This window comes from Desmodus rotundus, chromosome 5 (assembly GCF_022682495.2).
Source record: "Desmodus rotundus isolate HL8 chromosome 5, HLdesRot8A.1, whole genome shotgun sequence".
In the NCBI taxonomy this organism is placed as follows: domain Eukaryota; kingdom Metazoa; phylum Chordata; class Mammalia; order Chiroptera; family Phyllostomidae; genus Desmodus; species Desmodus rotundus.
The window spans coordinates 106,295,018-106,318,520 of record NC_071391.1 but is presented as its reverse complement, the minus strand read 5'-3'; the positions used below and the strand labels follow the sequence as shown (position 1 = coordinate 106,318,520).

At 41.8% G+C, this 23,503-nt stretch overlaps 2 protein-coding genes across 3 annotated transcripts in view; one reads left to right on the top strand and one right to left on the bottom strand.

The window, feature by feature from the left end:
* POLR1A (RNA polymerase I subunit A) overlaps window positions 1-4,049 on the bottom strand; it is an 83,764-nt gene extending 79,715 nt beyond the window's left edge. Inside the window, exon 1 of the mRNA XM_024558484.4 lies at window positions 3,876-4,049. Within this exon, the coding sequence (XP_024414252.2) occupies window positions 3,876-3,952 (77 nt within the window). The 5' untranslated portion in view covers window positions 3,953-4,049. The remainder of the gene's footprint in view (window positions 1-3,875) is intronic.
* A 345-nt stretch (window positions 4,050-4,394) lies between these two features.
* PTCD3 (pentatricopeptide repeat domain 3) overlaps window positions 4,395-23,503 on the top strand; it is a 28,486-nt gene continuing 9,377 nt past the window's right edge. For both annotated transcript variants that reach the window (XM_045193816.2, XM_024558481.3), the window contains exons 1-13: window positions 4,395-4,536; window positions 5,784-5,836; window positions 5,946-5,982; window positions 9,394-9,439; window positions 13,710-13,778; window positions 14,449-14,553; window positions 16,048-16,171; window positions 17,928-18,043; window positions 19,658-19,728; window positions 21,139-21,226; window positions 21,625-21,685; window positions 21,956-22,038; window positions 22,720-22,864. In XM_045193816.2, the coding sequence (XP_045049751.2) occupies window positions 4,433-4,536; window positions 5,784-5,836; window positions 5,946-5,982; window positions 9,394-9,439; window positions 13,710-13,778; window positions 14,449-14,553; window positions 16,048-16,171; window positions 17,928-18,043; window positions 19,658-19,728; window positions 21,139-21,226; window positions 21,625-21,685; window positions 21,956-22,038; window positions 22,720-22,864 (1,102 nt within the window). In that variant the 5' untranslated portion in view covers window positions 4,395-4,432. The remainder of the gene's footprint in view (window positions 4,537-5,783; window positions 5,837-5,945; window positions 5,983-9,393; window positions 9,440-13,709; window positions 13,779-14,448; window positions 14,554-16,047; window positions 16,172-17,927; window positions 18,044-19,657; window positions 19,729-21,138; window positions 21,227-21,624; window positions 21,686-21,955; window positions 22,039-22,719; window positions 22,865-23,503) is intronic.

Genomic DNA, 23,503 nt, shown 5'->3' with positions numbered 1-23,503 from the left:
TTTGTAGGCTTTTTTTCTGTGGGTACATTTTTAAAAAGTGTTAACTGGGATCATTTGGTATTTTTAACATTGCTTATGTCCACTATTATTTAACATTAAATGAGTGTTTTACATCACTAAAAAGTCTTTGGGAACATAATTCTTAAGAGTTGCAAAATCTTTCATTATAAGGCAATTAATATAATTAATTTACCCAAACTCTATTATAAGTAAGCTCAAAATACCTATCTATGCAAAGATTTTTACATAGGAATAATTCAACCTTCTATTTCCTAAAAATATAATAATTTCTTCAGTGGAATGGGAAGCATGAATCAAACAAGGGTGCAAAGCTTGCATTCCAGAAAAAGTGGGGTAACAGTAGATTGTCTTAGCCAGCACCGAATCTTTGTACTTAAAAATCTTTCCCCATTTAAGAGGCGGGGAAAATGCTACCCAATTGCCATCCTAATTAACTTTTTATGAAGGTTTAAAAAAAAAAAAAAAAAAAAAAAAGCTGTTTCGGTCATTTACTTATTTTTTAAGTTAAAATCTTAATTTTTTTCATTATTGTTCTACACGAGCTCCTCCCACATGAGGACACTAATAAACCTGGGCCTGACTACTGACTGGCCCCTACTGAAGACAGGGCCAGTCAGTAGTCAGGGAAGCTCATACTAAGAAGGAGTGGGCACTAACCACACTCTCCTGCTTTAATCATCCTCAGAGTGAGGCCTAATGGGCAGGAGAAGAGGCCCCTACTGACACAAGACATTCCCTTTCATGAAGCCTGAAGACACTGTTAAGTTCAACGGTGACTTATGAACTGAGTGTAAAATGATGGTGGTGCCTCAAGAACTATGAACAGATCCAGAAGACCCTACTTTGCATGACCAGTGTCACTCAGAGAGGAACAAGGGAGGCTACATGGAGACCTGTTGACATGGCTCTTGTCTACATGGTCACTTTGCTGCAAGTAAGCTAATGACATGAAAACTCCATGTTGTGTGTGTGGTCTCTTACCACAAACCTGAAGCCCACTTGCAACCTTGAACTGGATAACCTTGGACAAACTGCTTAGCTTTATTTCTCACCTAAAAATTCGCCAATGCAGCAGCTTAATTATGGTGATTGGAAGATAACACATATAAAATACAGTGCTTAGAAGAAAGGCTCTCTCTTGTGGGGAAAAGGAGAAAATAAAGTCCCCCCAACCATGGCAGGAATGGGATGGGGAGGAGGGGTAACCAGCAAGGACTGCACTGAAGAGAACAGAGCTCGAGACTAAGACTCGGGTTTGACCTTAGCTGCTTCCTAGAGCCACTTTATTCTCTGGACCTGAATCTCCTCTCCTGTAACTGCAGACACCACCACAAATGGCTGCAATAAGAACTGAAAGTGCCAAGTGCTGAATAGATGGCTCCCTCATCTACTCATGCGTGCGCCTGACAAGTATATCCACCGAATGCTCACTAAGTGCCAGACACACTTTTGCTGGAAAAACAGACAAGGGTCTCTGTAGTCAGGGGCCTTACATTCTATTGGAGAAACACAGGCAGACAAAAGCCAAAATAAGTAGATAATCTGTTAAATGGCAGAAAGTGGGAAAAAGTAAAGCAGGAAAGGGAAGGATGATAGGGTGGGCCAGTAGTCAGGGAAGCTCATACTAAAAAGGATGTACTATACTTGAGTAAAGGCCTGAAGGAGATAAGGGAGTAAGTCATGCAGTCACCTGGGCAGAGGGCTTCATAACAGAAAGCAGCAGGGAGTGGAAAGGTCCTGGGGTGGATGTGAGTCTACGGTGCTCTGGGAACAGCAAGGAAGCCAGGATCGTTGGAATAGAGGTGAGTTCAGAGAAGTAGCAGAGTCCAGAATGGCCTTCCAGGCCATTTTAAGGTCTTGGCTTTTACGCCAAGCGAGATGGAAAGCTAGCACAGCCAAAGTTGTCATCATTTTTGAAATTTCTCAACCCTAGGCACACATAGGTCTACAATGTTCATAATGAGTATAAATTTGCTCATGCAGTTTCTTGTTTGAAAGCTAAACAATTTTTTTCTAATTCAAGCAACCTAAAACACTTCTGCTTTTAAATGAAATTGCTCCCATGGCCGGTGATGATATAATGACAATTTCTGGGCTAGCATACTGTTCCCAATGTTACCAGAGTTGGAGCTCAGGAGGTTATTTATCCATTCACTCAACCAGAGTTGAGGGTAAAAGAAAGCAATGAGACACACAGTAAGCTCAAGGATAGTAGAGGGAGAAAGAAATATGAAAAGCACAAAAAGTGATTCAAGCATCATGATAAACAACTGTACTAGTATGGAAAGACCCCAGAAAATGAGGTTGAGCCGAACCTTAAGAGTAGCAGGGATACTCTTATGTGTCTGCTGAGGGTGGAGGAAAGAGACAGAGGGAAGTACAGGACACTGCATGCTGAGAAGATAGTCTGTCAAGAGGTCCAGATATTGAAAACTGATGGCAGACTTTGGGATGTGCAAGTGGTTTTTTAGTATGCTGAGGGCTAGGGGACGGATAATGCTACAGCTAAAATCTGCATGGGCCTGATCATGAGAAAACCTGTAGGCTAAGCTAAGAAAGAATATTTTACCCGAGCAAAATGTAGAGCCTCTGGAGGGATTTAAGGGTGACATGATCATATTTCAAGTAGCACGATCACATTTACACTTTGGAAGAATAATTTTGACAGCCATATGAAGGATGAATTGGACAGGTGTACACAGAAAGAAAAGATTTCAAACAAGAGATAAGGGTGTGATCAAAGGCAGCAGCAGTAGTGATGAAAGGGGGAATAGAGAACAAATAGTTACGTAGCTGACACACAGTAAGAACCCAACAAATAAATTAGCTGTCAGGAAAGACAGGTCTAGAATTATTTTCCAGTCACAAAATGCTAGCGACCATTTTGCACTACACTGGGTACCCTTTTGGAGGGGATTTTGGCATATGAGTTTAAGATCTGTGTTATACATTTAAGTAGAGATATCCAGAAAACAGCTGAATAAATGAGTATGAAAATCAGAAAAAGAAATTTTGGCCGGAGACTTAAATTTGAGAACATCAATCATGAAAGTGGTGAAACTGTCACGAAACCAAAAGGATGACACTTAAGACAAGAAAGGCAGTGCGTTCAGAACAAAAGCTCAAGGACACCAAGATTTAAAGAAAAGAGGAATCAGCTAAGGAGCTTGAAACATACTAGAATACAAATCATGAATGCAATGACCTTGTTCACCAATGTGTCATCAACGCCTAGGCATACTGCCTGGCAAAAATTGAAAGATCAATAAATATTAGTGGGTTGATAAACTGATCAAGTAAGGAAGAAGAACTTGTCACAGAAACAGAAGAACCTGAAAACAATCAGATCCTGGAAGAGAAGAAAGTTTCAAGGGTGGTCAAGACTGTCAAATGCTAAAGTGATCAAAATGAGACTAGAATCCCCTCGAGTTAGTAACTGGGCGGAGAATTTATGAGTTCCTAGCAATGAGAAGCTGTAGCCTGACCTGAGTCATGAAAGACCATTATTTTATAGACAAGAGACTAATTATATGCTTAACTAACCATTTCAGAGACACTACGATAACTTCACAAACGCTGGTTAATTAACCAGAAGACTGGCGGATTATAACACTGCAATCTGAATATCTCCTCCCCAACTTTTGGGGCCAGTGCCAACTTCTTCGCAGCCCCACCGGGTTCTAGGTAAGTGCACGCCAGCTCGACGTCCCTAGAACTACCGGTCCCAGCAGGCCATGCGCCCGACAACCATGGACTCAGAGCATAAACTGGGTACAAGACCTTTCGGGAATAGTAGTTTATAAGGGCGCCGAACGAAGGAGACAAGCCCCGCACGCTTCCCACCAACTACTTACTTGAGCTCTTCAGCCGAATACATGCCGAAGGAAATGCCTTGCAGCCGCCGCCAAGGCATGTTTTTTGAGCCCAACATCCTCCAGGTCGATTTCGAGTTCTAACACCCAAAGAGAAGTTCCAAACACTACCACTAAATCCTTTACAGAGCCACAAGCTCTAAACCTCCACGTGATTTAAACTGCGCTTGCGCGCGAGAAACGCTCGCTGGGAAGAGATTTACGTGGACGAGATCATTTCTTCTCTGGGGGGGAGGAAGATAATTTCACGACTCTCACTAGTCTTGTTATTGTGAAAATAATTGAAGATATGTGGCATTAAAATGATCGTTTTAGAAAATTTCTTCGAGGCAATAGAGGAGTACTGAGCGCTTAACTTCCATGGTGGAGTGAAACCATGAGCTTGTAACCTATTTTATGATTACTTTCGCCTTGCTCCGTCTCAACCAATAGCCGAGCTATTCCCGCCCACCTTCCCCCCCCCCCCCCCCCGATCCCGGCACTGGTGAGCCAGCAGGCGGAAGGCGTGCTTTCCCAACATACAATGCGAAGAACCAAAAATGGCGGCTGCGACCTCGGTTCGTTGGCTGAAGGTCTGCTGCAGGCTTTCCTTACCGCTGACGAGTCGGCGGGCAGCTCCACCTGGACAGGCCAGTGGTTGCAGGTGAGGGAAGGTTAGGGAACCCACGAGGAAGACCCAGGTGTCAACCTAGTCATGTATATCCTCTTTTTCCCCGAGAGCTGTAGAACGAGCACATTCTAGTGTAATGCGCATGCACACTGTCGTAGCCGCGTGCTCCGAGACCCCAAGGCGCAGAGCCCGCGTCCTTGCAAAAAGTTCGAAACGCATTCATTAGGAAGATATTTATTGGTTGGCTGGCCTACCCAGGAATTGGAACTATCGACCAGACTAGGATCCTCTCGGGGAGCCAGCATTGAAATTAGTGCGGCTGTTAGCAGTTCCAATTTTGTAAAAAAATTATTTGCTTTCATTTTCACCCAATCAGGAGGGAGGGGGAGAACTCTTATTAAAGACTTTTCCGAATTAAAGGTAGTTGATGAACGCCACCCCTTTTCGTGTCTTTCAGTCCCTGGCCCGCTGTAATTTAACTTAGGACATCTCAGAATTTAATCATTGTCAAAGACAACTGTGATCTGTGTGTCCTAATGTCAATAAAAACGGCACGATTTGAAAGAGTTGATCTCTGGCAGAGGTATTGTTTTTAAAAAAATGTCTTGATAGTTTTCTGAATGATAGTAATGTCATTTACGAAGACAATACACAAGGTAATAGTGCACATTATCTGTGTGGTATTGTGACTGTTTTTTAGTGTGGTCAGAAAATCTTAAAACTCAGTCATGGGTCAGTGATTCTGTGTTTTGGATAAAAAAAATAGCAGTTCCAAGTTTAAATTAGGACATACTATTTGGTACTTTCCTGATTGTTGAAGGAAGTGGATGGAGAGGCTGTGGTGATGTTAATTTGCCACAACTGCTTTAAGTAGGTAGACTTTTATTATTTATTATTAGGGTATTCATATAAAATTAGTTCATTAAGTTGTTTCTTTTAACTTTTAGTGTTTTAGATTCCCAATGTTAAAAGTCCCTTATATTTCAAATCAGCTGTTCAGTTGTTCACATGTTAATAAAATTTTCCTTTTTTTCCTGATTTTATTTAATGAGATTGTTTGGTTCAAAAAAATTTGAACACATTGTGTCCATATCTTATATCTATTTTGAGATGGTTTTGAACTTGGTGTTGAGGCCATGTCTTCTCGGTGTGCATTGGCATGAATTAGCTCTTCATTTTAATCCATAGTAATGGGAAAATTTGAACTCAAAGTGCACATTGGTGAAGATGAGGTGGGAACCTCATCGAGTATTTACTTCAGGGCTTTTGTTTTTTTGCAGATTTTATTCTGGAAGTGCAGCCCTCACAAAGGATGAAGAAGCTGATGTAACAGGTATATAGAAATAGGTTGGAATAATTCAGTTTTTGTATTAATACATTGTAGTTCTTTGTAGTAGTAGTATTAGGAAATTGATTCACCTTGTTTTATTTTCCACATTAAGGAATTGAAGAAGTAGTCATTCCAAAACGGAAAACTTGGTGAGTATTTGGTCATTGTTTATTTATCAAGTGGCTGAGTGCTTATTATGAGGAAAACATTGTTAGATAAGGATTCAGTGACATGGAGAGCAGTGGAGAGCATTCTTGTGAAGGAAACAGTTGAGGGAGGAAAAACTTGAGAGTTTAAAAGAACATAAAAGAGGAAGGTAGAAAGTAGTGAGAGAATGGGGAATTAGATTTACCTAAGAGTTGAAAGACTTGCTGTACTGAGTTTGGGTTAATATTTACGTAATAGTGATTAATCATGAGTATAATTTCTTTTTTAAAAAAAATTTTATTTACTTTTAGGGAGAAAAAGAGGGAGAGAAATATCAGTATGTGGTTGCCTCTCATGTGCCCCCAGCTACGGACCTGACCCATAACCCAGGCATGTGCCCTGACTGGGAATTGAACTGTTGAACTTTTGATTCCTAGGCCAGCATTCAATTCATTGAGCCATACCAGCCAGGGCTAACGTGTAGTACTTATAGCTTCTTCCAAGTCTAAGAGCGTAAATTCATGACCCTGGAATTCAGAGGCTCTCTATCAGAAAACCTCTATCAGTCACTTTTTTCTTTTTCTTTTTTTGCAAAGAGACAGAGAGTAAATATTTTAGGCTTCATGGGCTACAGGGACTCTGTTGCAACAACTCAGTTCTACCAGTGTACCATAAAAATAGTCAGAGACAGTATATTAACAAATGAGTCAAATGAGTGAGGCTGTCTTCCAAAAAAATTTTAATTGACACTGCAACTTGAATAACTATAAAAAATGTAAAAACCATTCTTGCTCATGAACTGTAAAAAAAAAAAAAATTTGGCCTTAGTTTGCTGACCAGTGTTTTGTACCAACCATCTTACTTCCCCTATCCTAACAAAGCGATTTTCACAGGCCTGCCTGCTCGGCCTCCTCCTACCACCTCATGATCCATGCATGTTCTCTGTGTTCTGTGTTCTCGTAGATTAAGGTTCATGAGGTTACTTGGAAGAATATTCATTTTAAACAAAATTCCTAGTGATTCTGGTACTAATAAAATAATCTTATTCATTTTAAGGTACAGGTAAATTTTTACTTTATCAGTAAAACTCACCTTGGTTATTGCAATACAGCCACCCTTGATTTATACCATATACTGTGTTGCCTCTAATCATAAATTACATATACATGTAATAGAAGGTACAAAGGATAAAATATGCTCGGGGTTGGACTAGATCATAGCCATCTGAGCACATCTTCAGAAAGCTCCCCTTTTTGTGTTCCCTGTAGTACTTTGCTCAGGAATAGAGGCTGATAAAATGCTTTGTACTTGAATGCTATTCACAAAAATGACTCACTCATGAATATGTTTGCTGCTACTCTTATATTGGTTCTGATTCTCAGCGCAGGGACACAGAAATGAACCTGGATATAATAAAATACTATGTAGTAATTAAAAGCTAAGTCTAGAACAGTTCATCTAACAAATCAATTCCACTAAGCTAAATGAATACATATAATTTATATTAAAAATGTCATATCCTAGAACTTTTGTAGCTATCACCTATTGAGCTCTGACAATGGCAGGCACTAATCAAATACTTATTTAATCCTTTGAAGCAAGTACTATCATTTCATTATCCACCTTTTGCTGTGGCACAGATTAAATCACTTGCCTCTGAGTAGTGTGATTATTGCTAGTATTCTTGTTTCCTTTTTGCACATTCAGTTTATCCCAGCCATCTTTGGCAGTAACGATGAATAGTTTCGTAATTTAAGAAAGCTTTTTCTTTAAATTTATTTTAGTCTTCAGATCATACTCAGAAGAGCTGGCTTTTTGAGGGGGCCTTTAAACGTATTCAGTAATATCATTACTATAAGAATTTTGGGGAATAAGTTTTAGTTCTTAGGTAGTCAACAAATATTGAATAAATAGGGCAATTTGTTCAAGGATTTATTTATCCAATGATTTAAAAAGGCTAAATTTTGTAGTTCACATCATTTATTTTATTTTATCTCATTAAAGACTATAAAGATAATACTTTGGTCTCCCAACCATATAAGAAATTGTTAAAAAAAATTATTTTTTAAAAAAGAAAAAGAGCCATGTCAGGTGTGGTTCAGTGGATTGAGCACCAGCCTGCGACCAGAAGGTCACCAGTTCAATTCCCAGTGAGTGCACATGCCTGGGTTGCAGGCCAGGTCCCCAGTAGGGGGCACCACACATTGATGTTTCTCTCCCTCTCTTTCTCCTTTCCTTCCCCTCTTTCTCAAAATAAATAAAATCTTAAAAAAAGAAGAAGAAGAAGAAGAACTGCATGTTACTGTCGCCTTATTTTAGATATGAAGCATGACGTGAGGCTGTGATTTCCCGGATCACTCAGGTGCCATAGTAGACCTTAACAAATTGTAGAGTCATTGTGAGTTCTCATATGTAAACATGACAGGAGAAAGTGTTCTTAACAGGTTAATCTGAATTATGTAGTTATTTTAGGGTGAGCAGGGAGCCCAGTTATGATCAATGCATAGGTAACTGGGCTCATAAAAGAAATGGATATTGAAACGTAGCAGATTGGCAAGGAGAGGTGCTCAAATAAATGTGTTGATAGGCCAGTCAATTGGAACAATACTTTGGAGAGAAATTTGACAGAATCGCAGTTAAAAATGTACATACTGTACTGGTTAGACATCCTAGAGGAACACTTGGGTATTGGGAATAGTAACAAGTTGAGCCAGCCTAAGTGCCCATTGATGACTGAGTGGATAATAAAAACGGTTATTATGCAATGTAACATTTAAAGGAATTAATTAGATTGGCATGTAGTAACATGGGTAATACAGTGAAACTTAGAAGGCACGTATACAGGATGACAGTATTTGTTTTTTATGGTGGTAGGTATATGTAAAAGTACCTTGAAAAGCTCTGGAAGTGCAAACACCAAACTCATAGTGGAGTAGGATAGAGTTACGAGATGATACCATTGTAGCATAACCTGTAATGTTCTAATTTATCGTTTAAGGACAATGTGTTCGTTGAGATTGTTTTTGAAAATAAACCTTTAAAAAAGAACTAGTGTAATCTGAATGTCTGATTGTAAAGCACGGTAAAAATGGGTAGGAAAATGGATAGGAGGAAATAAGAGTCAGGACAGACGCAGTTGTATCAGGTGAGTGTAGAAATCCTCACCCTGGGTGATGGTTTTCGGGTAGGTAGGGGGGTAGGCGAAGCATAGTAGGAACAGGTACTTACCACCTTTAGGCAGAAGAACTAGACAGTTTCTCTTGATATTATTTTAGTGACCTTGAGAAATCAGAACTGGCTTTAGTTGGGACCTGAACTTGTTATTGGCCAGTTCATCCTGAGAGTGGAATCACTGGTTCGTCTGTGAGTGTGAAAAGGCCTGGGGAGGGTTAACCTGTGGTTCTCGTTCTCAGGGACAAAGTGGCCGTTCTGCAGGCACTCGCATCCACAGTAAACAGGGTAAGTAGGAATTTTAGTTCTAATTCAGCTAATAACACATTTGATGTTTATACCTCTTTATCATTCACGATTAAACTGTTGTGAATCTAGAACGTTTCTTAGAAATTATCTAATCCAGTCTCTTCATGTGACAAATGGGGAATCTGAAGCTTTCAAATTTTCTAACTCAGGGCTAGTTAGGATGTTATAGCCTTCACTTAGTTCCATATCTTTTGTCTCCAACTTTAGTGTTTTTATGTTACACCAGTTGGTCATTAAACCTGCTCCTCTGAAGAGCTTGTTGGAACATATGCACCTGGGGGTGGTTTGGGACTGTGGCGCAGGTACAGTGTGGACCGGCTGAGCAGCAGTGGACCTGCCGGGCCGGAAGTAATAAAGTGGTTAAGGACATGGGTCCTGAAGCCAGAGCAATGAGCTTGTGGTCTTTATCTTAGTTACTTTATCTCTGTGTGCTTCTATTCCCTTATCTATAAAAGGAGGATTAATTATAGCACCACATCTCAAAGTTTTGGTAAGAAATGAGTTAGTACCTGTCAAAGGGTTTAAGACAGTACCTAGCACAAGAAAATGCTCAGTAAGTGCTAGCAGTTTTATTCTTACTGCAGCCGTCTTAGTGGTCCATCCGTCAGGAATGGGCTCTGTCAGACTACAGGTCTGCTAGAGAGAGTGAGACCTTAGCAAAGGCCTCACAAGTGGAACTTTCTGATTGTATTTTCCATTAGCTAGAAACTATATTGTTAATTTCAGCTGTGGAGAAATGTCAAATAATGAAGTCCTTTCTTTTTCCACAATATCTGTGGATACTGACCCTCCTTAAGATTGTTGGCACGGATTTCCAGAATTGTTCTTCTATTGTTGATGTTAAATCTAATGGGATATTGAGCCAAATATGCACTGACACACCCTAGCAGTTTCTGAGGGAGGGTTTTAAAGACTGCATTTCTGCAGTAGCAAAACATTGACATTTTCAAGCATTCACTTATCCATAAATAAGCACCTGAAATGTGAGCTAGAGAAATGGGCCTCTGAGAGTACTCTTAGTTTTTCAATGAGAGTGGCCCAGAAGACGTTGTAGAACTATATTTACAACTATCTGGCTTTGGGTCCTTAAACTCCAAGGGACAGTCACTTATTTATTCAATAACCACATATTCTACCCTTAGGATGCTTACTAGGCCCCCGTGCTCGTGGTTGTAGAATTAGGGCACGGGTGCTTGCATGGTTCCAGAGAAGGAAGCCGAAGGAGCACCGAGCAGGGTGTACATAATCAGGATGGGGAAGGACTTCCAGAAGAGCCGGTCACTGGATGGATTCCTGCAAGGGGACAGCAGTGGGAAAGCATTTCCAGCGGGGGCAGCAGCATGAACAGAGGCGCAAAGGCATAGAATGAGGAGTCTGTATGGAGGGAATCAAGGATTTGTGTGGAGGAACGATGAGGCAGAATCATGAATGCTGTTCTAGTGACTTCAGATTTTTATCCAGGCCCATTGAGGAGCTTTAAGGTGTGGTGAGCCATCAGACAAATTTTAGAAAAGACAGCAGTGTAGAGATGGGAAACCTTTCCACTTGAATGTATGATAAACATCTTCAGATTATCATGTCCAAAGCCAAACCCCTTTCCCTCCAAACCACCCACACGTTCCTTTGCCATCTTGTTAATGCAGCTCCACCCTTACAGAGACTGTTCTCTCCAGCCAGCTTCCTGGGAGACATCTTGGATTCCTCTCTCAGCCTGCCTATTAGTAAATCCTTTCTCTCCTCCTTCAAAGTGTATGTGAGTGGAGTCCCCAGGGCACTTCTACTTCGGTGAAGTGCTAGGAGGACTGAGAGCAACTGGAACACAGTGCTACAGCAATGTGTCATCACAGTGAAAGGATGCGGCATCGGCAAAGGGAAAGGCCCCTGGGATACAGACCAGAGGACACCACGTACAAGCTTGCAGGAGTCTTTTCCCTGCAGAGTCAGCCCAAGGTTTGCCGAGTTCCATTGTGCTCCAGGAGACTTGTGGTGACGTGTGGAATGTCTGCCAGGAAAGCTAGTTATAGACCCAGTGCCAAGAGTGTTTTGGAGGCTGGTCCGTTAGGCACCTCTGCCTGGCATATTCCACATTCCATACTCCCAGGAGGAGGACGGAAGTTCGGCATAAATTACATTGCAAGCACTTCAGGCACAGTGACCCATTCTTCCCAGTCCTGGGAATGATGGGAGCCCTTCCGAAATCCAAGGTCCCAGCTGTCAGCTGAGGACCGGCCTTGCAAGTAGACCTTTCTGAAAACAACAGTCTCAGGCCTCATAATTCTGTTCTACACAACACCCAGGTCCTGGACACTTGCCACCACCGTGATCACCTTGGTCATCTAAGCCACCATTAATACCCTGGATTAATTCATACAGTCTCGGTTCCTCCCCTTCACTTCCTCAGCCCCCTTACACACTGTCCTCGGTTAAAACGCCATACTGAGCCTGCTGAAATGGTGGGTCGCAGCACTCTACAGAGAACTCGTAATTGAGATAAGACCTAAGTCCATAGAGGGCTCCTGATGAGCACGTTCTGTCTGACAGCAGGTCTTCCCGTCGTCCTTGCTGGCTCTGCCCTAACCATAGTAGCCGCCTGGCTAATTCTCAGTTTCTCAGCAGGCATGCTTCTGCCTCGGCCTTAATACTAGCTGTTCCTTCTGCCTGGAATATTTTTTCCTGAGATGGTCACATAACTTGCTTTCTAATTTCTTGAAGTCTTTAATTAAGTATTACCTTTTCAGTGAGGCCTCCCCTGACCACCCATACTTCCTTATCCCTGTATATATATATCATTTTTCTGCATAGCAGTATCTACTTTGAATATATTGTATACATTTTGTTTACTTTCTGGAGATTTTTCCTTCCACTAGATTGTAAGCTCTGTGAAGGAGTGAGATTTTTATCATCTCTGGTAGAGTAATGCCTGGCACATGTGAGGTGTTCAGTAAATACTGAATGGATGAGTAAGGAAGGCACTGAACTAAGGCAGCGGCAGTGGGAGAGGCGACTGGGAGCAGGTAGGGGATATGAAGGAGCTAGAGACGGCTGGGCCAATGGCAGGTTACTTGAATGGAAGTACTGGGAGGAGATCTTAGGTTGCACTGCAGTGGTCAGTACCCTTCTGTGAGGGGAACTATGTCGGGGAAGTGCAGTTTGGCATAAATCTGGTTTGAGGCATCTTAGCTACAGAGCCAGAGTGGGGTTCTTTCTCAAAACAATGAGTAAGGACTTGGAAGTCACTGGGGGAGGAAAATTGCGGGATAAATAGGAAGAGTAAGTCTGGAAAGTTAAAAAGACATTGAGCGTATATTATAATAAGTTTCTGGAGAGGATCAGGGCCAGAGCCAGGCACCAGTGATCAGGGAATGAATGGTCCAGGGCAGCTGGCCTAGAACCGCTGCCTCTGGTTTGCTGTAGCAGGCCTGCCTCACTGCAGTGGAGCAGCATAACCCGATGATTGTGCCTCATTATGAGGAGTACAAAGGAATATGGGTTTTGAAAGTGAGAGCAAGAAGCTAGGACCTCCCCCAGAAGTATTGCCTCCAGACCCTTGTATGAGCAGTCTTCCATCGAGAGCTGCAGGGAAGTTCTCCAGCTCCTCCCACCCCAGCCCTCAGAGAGTCCGTGTCTGCAAGACAAGGCATCGGGACAGTCAGAAGAGTTTCAGGCTGTAGGGCAAATAGTTTTCTCTGGAACAAAGGTTCTGTGAGGCCCGGGAAAGGGTGCTCTGGGGGAGAGGAGAGGAATAGTGGAGGTAATTTGGGGGCAGTTCTGAGTGAGCCTCTGGTGGTGCCGGAGGGAAGGAAGTATAGAACCTTGGGCAGGAGGACACAGAGGAGCTGCTGCTTGTTCCCACCTCCTGAGAAAGCACAGTTTAGTGACCGTGCTTTGAAGGACACTGGTGCCCGGACTAGTTGATTCAGAGGATCTTTTCATAGAGTTTAAACCAACAATAGTCCCTATTAACAGCAGACTCAGATCTTACGAAGCATTCGTGGGGGGTTGAACAATTGTTTGCTTTAAATCATGCGTGATTACGATCAAGTCTTACAGAGCTAAGAGAACATTAGGTATTAGTGTCTCTCTACACATATAGATACAGATATATGGCCTATACCCATACACACAAATTACACACACATTTCTGCATTGAGTATTACATACGTATTATAGACTTTTTGGACATCCCTGAAACTCACAAGATCCTCTTAATAAAAATCTAGCTAAAGAGACTTCTCTGTCTTCTCTGCAGGATACCACAGCTGCCCCTTATGCATTTCAAGACGATCCTTACCTCATACCAACATCTTCTGTGGAATCAGTGAGTACTTTCATGTGATTTTTGTACTGTTATGTTTTATCTTGTTGGTTTGGGTACAAGACTGCATGTGTAATTTAACTTAGTTGTAAAAACCTAAATTGGTAAACTTTTGAATCGTTTACTAGTTTCATCAAAAAGTTTCAGAGATTAATTGCGGGGGCGGGCGGGTTGGTTTTGGTTTTTAACAGTTAGGCCCTTTCACGCTGGTGCAATCTACTCGGTGTGATGTGTTGTTTTTATGTACCTCAGTGTGTATACGAGACATGACCTGCTATTACGTCACACTCAGCAGAGGTGGACATATGTTGTATAATTTAACTTCTCATTGGGAGTCTGTGTTTTTGCATTGCATTTTTTCCCACTTCCTCACCCAAGGACATGCTCTTTGATTTTTAGAGAGAGGGGAAGGGAGAGGGAGAGAGGGAGAAAAGCATCCACGCAAGAGAGAAACATTGATCTGTTGCCTCTGCGCTTCCTGACCTGGGACTGAACCCACAACCTTTCGGTTTATGGGATGATGCTCCCGACAACTGAGCCACACTGGCCAGGGTTGTTGCATTCCTTTTTAAGGGGCAGACCAGTAAATCTTTCCAAGGATGTGACTTTGATCTGTTAAATCTAAATTACGTGTAAATACCAATTTATATCTGATTTTTTTTTCTTAATACAGCGTTCATTTTTATTGGCAAAGAAGTCTGGGGAGAATGCAGCAAAGTTTATTATTAATTTACATCCCAAATATTTTCAGAAGGACATAGCTGAACCTCATATACCGGTAAGGAGAGGTAATTGCAATTTTCAGATAATAGTATATAAATGTAAATTAGATCAAGGTTTCCTGCCTAATATTTGAGTAGCCATTTAAATGTCCTCAATATTTGGGTAAAAAGTCATTTGATGTATAGTTATATGTGCTCATAATACTAACCTTTCTTTTAAACTCCTGTATACTTTTGCTCCTCATCTTATTTTCCCCATTTGGCTTCTGTGACACCTGACTTTTAGATCTTTACCTGTATACTGCTCCTTTCAGTTTCCTTCAGTAGCTCTTCCATCTCCTCCTTAGTACTGATGCCTTTCTTAGGTTTCCTTGCTCAGTCGTTTTCTTTTTCACCGTCTACGCTCTGTGCTTCAGCCCTAGTCCTCCGTTTGGCATTCTTGTACATCTGGCCCACCTCCCTCTATGCTGAACTCCAAATTGTGTTTCCACCCACCTCTTTGTTCGTAGTCGTGAAGAGTGAATGTGTGTGCAGTGCCTGTCTGTGTAGTGTTGTCATCATAGTGGCGAGCAAAACACGTGTGCCTCTCCCTCCTGAATTTGTTAATAGAAATATAAGCTCACACTCATTATGACTGAAAGCACTTCTCAAAACACACATCCCCAGTCACAGCCCTCCTGCTTTTCAAGCAGACCCTCCTAGAGACAAATGAGGAAGCCGAGGCAACTGAAATCCTAAACTAAGGCAGTGGCAGCTAGGGAAGCATCATTTGTTGGCACACCCTTTCCCCTTTATGTTTTTGACTAACAGTTACTCTTCCGTGCTTAGCTCCCTTTTGCCTGAAGCCTTCCGTGGTCCTCGGCCTCTATGGCGGGCAGCATTCCCACATGGCTGAGATCTCTTATGTCATTTACCATTCACAGTGTATCACAATTATTTCCTTATTTGCTTTCTCCATTACATTGTGAGCACCTTGAGGGTAGAGAATGACTGTCATCTCTATATCCCCAGTAGCTGGTGTAAAATAGTAGGCATTCATAAGTATTTGAATAAGTTACTGAATGAGGTAAAACCGGCCTATCTTCGTAATAAATGCTGACAGTAAAAGAAAGCATCAAGGGTGAAAGGCTTCTGCCTTTGGGAACTGGGTGCACTCTGACTTGTAACCAGGATTGGGAGGAAAGGAGAAAGGTGGCTTTAGGAGGGGAAAGTAATAAGTTCAGCTTCTAGTAGGGAAATTTAGTTGGAAGTAGGATTCTCCAGATATGAATAAGCTATTTATGTTTGGGTAGGTTTAAATTTTTCTCCCCAAGCTAGGAGATAATCATGTTTCAGGGACTAGAGAGACTTTTTTTTTTTAAATATATTTTTAGAAGCTGTATTTCCTCTGAAGGACATGCATGTTAAAGTGGTAATAGTGTTTGGTATGTGAAACGTGAATTAGAATGGTGACATTTTATTTTCGTTTGTTGGTGATAAAAATTTTGTCCTACTCCATTATCTTCCCACCGTTTCCTCTTTGTAGTAACCTCAGCCATCTTGTTCCCCAGTGTTTAATGCCCGAGTGCTTTGAACCTCAGATCGAAGGCGTAAGCGAAGCCGCCCTGAAGGAACGAATCAAGCTCAAAAAAGTCAAAGCGTCAGTGGACATGTTTGATCAGCTCCTGCAAGCAGGTGACCAAGTTCACCGAAAGCTCCCCCCGGGAATGGTGTGGGCCGTGGTTACGTGATCCCAATAGATGTGATTAAAAGTTACAAGTATTAGTGTACTTACGCTGCTTGATGGCTGTGTTTATATTTTTAGTAGTGTAATAAATAATATTTCAAGTTCTGCTTTAGCTCCACTTTAAAATTGTAGATAAAGTTGCAGCTGTGTTAGTTTACTGTTCATTTGTGCTGTATCACAGGTACAGAATTTATGTAGCCGCTCTCCTTGAGCTTTCCTGGCTTGTTTGTTTTTTGGTGTTATTTCACTCGTTTGTTTTTATTTTTTTAGAGAGGCATCAATTTGTTTTCCACTTGTGCATTCATTGGTCACTTCTTGTACGGCCCTGACCAGGGATTGAACCCTCAGCTTTGGGGTATCAAGACAATGCTCTAACCAATTGAACTACCTGGCTAGGGCATTAGCTTCTGTTTTTAACTTAAGTGGTATACATACTATATTTAAAATTCCTGTACTCTTTAAGTATGTTTGGAAGACATAGAACAGACAAGAAAGAAATACTTAAAAGGAAAGAGCAGTAACCTTTTGAATCAGAGGCTTGAATACAGGTTCTGGTTCTGGCACTGATGAGCTCTGTGGTCTTAAAGAAGTCACTTAGTTCCCAGAGCTTCTCTCTCTAAAATCCTGTGACTCCCTGACTTTGATCTGGATGGACGCACCTTTGGGGGGATATTATTTTAAGTTTATGGAGTCTGGAGTACTATTTAGTGATTCAGTATAAAAATCAAACAGAAGAGATGGAAATTGGACTGAATCACTCAGTACAGTCTTGACTACAAGAAACACTTGTAGAAAGCTGTGTTTGATCTTAGAATTTGGGCATATACCCTGTTACAGCATTGGATGTACAGATGAATTGCTGATGCAGATGATCTTTAGGGAGGCTTTTCCCTCTGCTTCTCTCCCTTTTTTTTAATCATTAGACCTTTTTTTTTTTTTTTTAAAGACTTTATTTATTTTTAGAGAAGGGGGAAGGGAGGGAGAAAGAGAGAAGAAACATCAATGTGTGGTTGCCTCTCATGCACCCCCCACTGGGGACTTGGACCACAACCCAGGCATGTGCCCTGACTGGGAATCCAACCGGTGACCCTTTGGTTTGCAGGCCGGCGCTCAGTCCACTGAGCCACACCAGCCAGGGCAGAAAAGTGCAGTTATTATATTTCATATGTCTTTCTGTTCTCTTAGCTCCCTCTTAATTGTCAAGATGAGAGCGTAATGTTTTGAACAACAATTTTTAAGAGGCTATTACAATTAGACATTTATGCTAGTATTTCTGGACAAGTATTTCAGTGAGGGCCTGGATCCAAGTGGAATAGTTCTCTTTGCATTTATAAAAATGCAAAATAGGACTGGCCAGGGGAATTAAGTGGCAATAATTGAGAGTGGTCAGTTGGGAGATGGTAGTTAGAAACCGTGAGATTGTTTCTCTGGGGATGTGAGTACCTAAATAAGTGAGCACAGGGTCAAACTTCATCTTGCATCTTAATCTTTTAGTCAAACCATATGGTTAGTAGGGATTGTCCCTGTCTGTAACCTTCTAGGTGTTTAAGTTGATGTGAAGTGTATTTATTGTTAATATGGTGGGTGATACTAAATCTGTGGCTAAGAAAACCAGAGCTCATAGAAAAAAGTGAAGAATTTTAATCTAATGGGCTTTAGTTCTTTGATTTTCACAGTTTCCCTTTTTCTCTTCTACACTCACAGGAACCACTGTATCTCTGGAAACAACTAATAGTCTCCTGGATTTATTGTGTTACTATGGTGACCAAGAGCCCCCAGCTGATTATCATTTTCAACAAAGTGAAAAATCAGAAGAGTTGGTAATGTCTTTTGGCAATAATTTTTAAATTTTTTTTTCTGTAGTAACACTTCAAATAAGGCGAGTTTTCGTGTTATGTGTTAGTATAGTAGAGATTTGTTCTGAAATGTGGTGTGGAACAGTATTTTGATTTTTAAAAAAGTGGTGCAGAGGAAGGGAGAGATTTAAACAGTTGTTTGAACACTTCCTTTAAAAATATTTTGACCTTGTCTCTACCACATGCAGGCACAGTTTTGACCAGAAATGTTTGCAAACTCCTATGTTGTTGTTAATTACAGCGATGGTATGATGTGTGGCAGACAGGGAAAGACCTGGCCACAGTCCCCTCACAAATGCACACACGAGTGGGCCCACTCTGCTGGGGATACAGAACACGTGCCGGAGGCTGGCCTGTTGTTACTGAGTCACGCATAGCCTCTCAGCCCAGGTGTTTGACTTCTTGAAAAAGATCCCAAGAAAACCTTTGGCTCCTGTGAACAAAGATGTATATACAGTGGTACCTCGTGCTCGTCGTTAATTCGTTCTGGAACTCATGATGGGTGCCAAAACGGACGAGTACCAAACGATGAAGTGTTTTCTCTTGCGGGGTGCAACAAGTCCCAAGCAAGTGCCAAGTGCTGAAACATTTTTTTCTCGTCAAAATGTGACGAGTACAGGGTTTGATGAGTTCTGAAGCCGATGAGTACTGAGGTATGACTGTATGACATTTTTCTTGACGTATTAATACTTCTAATTGCACAAATGTTGGAAACAAATGACATGTCCAGTAGTGAGTGGCTGAACTATGGCATTAGTGTCATGTGGTGAGAGTACCAGTGTAGGTCTGTTTGGCGTGGAAAAATAATTGCTAAGTGGGAGAATAGGCTAGACAATATGGATTCCATTTTTCTTTAAAAATTTCATATGCATAAGGAAAAATATCAAAAATTAAGCATTTCTGGGTGATGGAAGTTTGTCTTTTCTATTTTTCTGCACGAAATGTGGATTCTTTTTAAAGTGCATAGGCAGCAGATTGCATTCACACCTTGGCTTCCAGAGTGTCTTCTAGAGTCGCTGGCCTGCCAGCCCTCTGCCCTTCCAGCCCCAGCTACAGAGCCCGCACTGAGCCGGGCAGTTCTAACTGAGCCCGTCTTGCTTTACATCAGCCTCACCCCAGATCTTTGTTTAGAATGAAGTATAAAATGTAGTCTGATAAAAATTTTTTTAGCTGTGTTGGGTTAGCATTAGACATTGACTGTGTTCTGTGCCCTGATACGTAGTTTTCTCTTGCCCACACCCTCATACTGAACTTTCGGCGTGGATCAAGCCGGGGGTGGCCCCTGAGGAAACAGGCTGTGTTGTTGGGATTTCCAGCTTCTGTGTCTGGGCTGCACCCAGGGCACAGATGCTGTAAGGGCAAACATTACTATTCATCTGTAAATGAGCTGACTTACGCCTAGGAAATTAACGTTCTTAATACACATTTACTGGGTTTCCTCTTCACCTTCTGCTGGATCTGTATTCCTTTCATTTATCTGAAGTTTCCTTTGTTGTCCTGATTTTGAGTAGTCTAATCCGGAGAATTAAGTGTGTTGTCATCTTTTGTTTTATTTCTGTTGATGGTGGTTCATTTCAGGAAGAGGCCTCAGAGGAAAATACCGAGAAATCTAAGAAGAAGGCTGGACAGCACCTTGGAACTACTTGGAGGTATGTTACTCATAATTAGAATTCCATGTTACAGTTTTCTATGGTGTGTGTAGTATTCCCCATCCCCATCACCCACCTCCCAGAAGATAATGATCCTTTAATGTTCTAAAATATAATTTGTTTTTAGTGTATAATATGTATTCCAGTTGGTATTCATATGCCTTTGGATTTATTTTCATAAGATCTTTACTTGTAACCAATAGCACAACATTCACACTTGATTCCCTTCCCCCGGCCCTGCCACTTAACTCCGTGTACCTTCACAGAGTGTGTTTCCTTTGGTAGTTCATCGATAGTTCTGCCTTGCCACGTAGACCTGATTCTGAAAGATTTCGGGATTTTTGTGTACGTAAGAATGCATATATACTAGAATGTAGTTCACTTCCGAACAAAAGGTGGATGACATTTAACTAACATTTGAGAATTTAAATTGACCAAATAGAACTGTCTACATAAAAGAAAGGTATTTTATGTGGACACCTGGAGAAGGAAAGTTATCATTAATATCTAAAGTCTTATGAGGTGATAAATTGAATAGAATCAGAGATTAAACTTCTTAAATAGATTTAATAATTTCACAGAGTGGTTAAGAGTATGGACTTTGAAACACTGTCCTGGCTCAAACCCTGGTTCTCTTAACTTCTAAGACAAAGGTGTGAGGGAGAATTGGAGTGCAGCGTGGTCTGTATAACACGGCGCCTGTGTTTATATTTCTTTAAGAAAGAGTAGATGCGCTAGGTAAGGTAGACTATGACATGTGCACGCGCGACAACGGGACCGAAGATTCGGGGGAAGCTGCTTGTTTGCGGTTACCTCCGGGGAACTGTATCTGATGGAGGAGGACAGGGAAATGGTGGACAGTGTCGTACAGGCCACTTTCTGTGTAACACCGTGAGTGTACAGTTGGGTGCCACCTAGCAGCAGGGATACATTTGGAGAAACACCTTGTTAAGTGATGCTTCCCTGTGCGAGTGTCACAGAGTGCACTCTGTTACGGGACCCTGGGGGGCATAACACGCTACTGTCCTGTGCGCTGTGCTCGTGCGGCGCAGTGGGCGATGCCCTCCAGCCTCCCCGCGAAAACGAGCACGGGGGTAGTGCACGTGCTACACTGGCGTGTGTGCGGTCTGCTGCTGACCGGAACGTCGTCGTGCGGCACGTGACTGTGTGTTGTAGTCCCTTTCAGTCCTGGTTCTGCCATTGAGCTGCAGAGCCTTGGACAACTTAAGCTCTTTGAGCCTCAGTTCTCATTTTCGAAATGGTGCTAACTTTATCTCCCTTTCCGGGTGGTAAGAATTGTTTGAAATTATATGCATAAAGTGCTTGGCACAGTGCCCAGAAGGTTGTAAACTCTCAATGAATTGTTTGCTTTTCCTTTCTCCTTTGGTTCATCTTATCTCCTGTGTCTAGAGCAAAAAACAATGCTGAGAGAATCTTTGCTCTAATGCCAGAGAAAAACGCACATTCCTACTGCACAATGATCCGAGGAATGGTGAAGGTAACATTTGTTTCGCTTACATATTTTTGTCTTTAATTTCCACTGAGTCAGGGTTGCTTAATCTCAACTGTTGACAGTTGTGGGGGCTTCCATAGTATTATCATAGGGTCTTAAGTAGCTCCCTGGCCTCTGCCCTTTGCATGCCAGGGGTAGGTACATCCTCCCCCTGCCCCCTCACTCGTGACGACTGCAAACATCTGCAGGCACCACCCGCATGTCACCTGGAAGTAGATTGCCCCTTGCAAACAGCTGCCGCTCTAGAGCACGAGTTTCATGAGAGCTCGAATGTGTCTGCGTTGTCTACCACTGTGCTCCCAAACCTTAGGACAGCCTACATGCAGGTATTTGTTAAAGGACACGTTTGATGATGTTTTATTTTTATTTGTCACCCCTTCCAGCACCGAGCTCCTGGGCAGGCATTAAACTTGTACACCGAGTTATTAAACAGCAGGCTCCGTGGTAAGCATTTGGTGAACTCTCTTCTCTCCTTCTGTCTGGGATCCGTAGAATCTTTGGATCTTGTCTCCGTCATTGCCTCCCTTTTCATCTTTTCCTGTGGTACTGATGACTGGAACAGGAGCAGAGACGCAAAACAAGAGTGGTTTCTGCTTTTGTGGACACGTAATGAGCTTGCAGTCACATGTGCCTGATCACTTTGCCTTAAATTGAGTCTTTTGGGGGTTGATCTTCAATCCCGAATTTTGTTAAAGTGGTTCTTTTCTTTTACAGCTGATGTACACACCTTCAATTCTCTGATTGAGGCAACAGCAATGATGAATGAGAAATTTGAGGAAAAATGGAATAATATGTTGGTAAGAAGGAACCTCTGCTTTGTCTTTTAATTGGTCTACAATACCTTTTGCTAGAAATACGTGGCATGGAGATAGCATCCACTGAACTTCTTCAGGGCAGTTGCCGCACTGGCGTCTCACACAGTGGCTGTCTGGGTGCGCCCTTCCGGCAGCCTGTAATCTCAGCAGCGGTGTCTGACGAGTGAGGAGAAAGCTGCTTGGCCCAGAGCAGACAGCTGGAATTCAGGACGACCAGGCTGCCTTATTCAGTTATTTCTCATAATAGGTTTTTCATTACAAAATGAATGCACACTCATTGAAAAATTATCATCTGGAAAGTTTAATAAAATTGACATTGCTGGATTGAAGTAACTGAGAAATACAGACATGTTTTATACCATACAACTCACTTGAAAAAGGAAAAATGCTCAGTCCATTTTAGTCTACTCGTCTGCTTGAGTCTCAGACTCACTAGCCAGAGAGGGCTGAAGACAGACACCTGGATCAGGGGGAGGCAGGCAGCTGAATGGGGGGTTTCTCCAAAAGGCAAAGTCACTGGTCCTACTGATAGTTCTTAAATTAGGGATATATTCACCTGCTTTAGATGCAGCCCGACAGCCAAGTTCTTTTTTAGTGTATTTGTTCACTGGACAAACTGTGTCCCCAGGCTTAAAAAATACTTCCGGCTCTTAATTTCACTAGGAGCTGCTAAAACAAATGGCTATGCAGAAGGTGAAACCAAATCTACAGACTTTTAATACCCTTCTGAAGTGTCTGCGAAGATTTTATGCGTTTGGAAAGTCGCCGGGCTTGCAGACCTTACGTGAAATGAAATCCCTCGGAATAGGTAAAGACACCTCCTAGTGCCCCTCCCTAAGACCAAAACAGTGCTGACCGGAAGTTTAGGTCCAGAAAAGCAAGAGAGAAACCGTAAATTATTTTTCCCTATTTACATAATACATTGGGAATTTCCTTCCCACTTGGCACATGTAGAATTATGCGATGGGCATGCCTTTAGTATCTTCACATTCTTTATAGCAAACTAGAACATTCTTTTAGTATTTTAGGTACTTTTTTATGGATCTCTTGATTCTGGGGAGAATTATGCACTTACAGTTAGCTAGTTTTAAATCCCATGATATTTTCTGGCATAATTAGGTATTTGAACCTAAGTGTGTGCTATTGTGTTGTACATTTTTCAGTAGTAACGTTATTGAGGGTTGTTTGGGGGATCAGTTCCCACTGGGGTGCTTTAGTGTTCTTAACCGAGGGTCATAATACAAGTACATGAGGTACAACATTTTAGTAATAGGTGTCTGGGCTTCCCGCCTTTACTTTAATCAGATGAGTTGGGAAATGTGTTTGTTCAAAGAAATACTAGAAGTGTATCATACTTCATTTAAATATCAGCATAAATATGTTTTTAGTTCATTGTGCCTCAGTAAGCTATATTTTAGATAACTGTGTTTGACTTCTTTTTACTTTT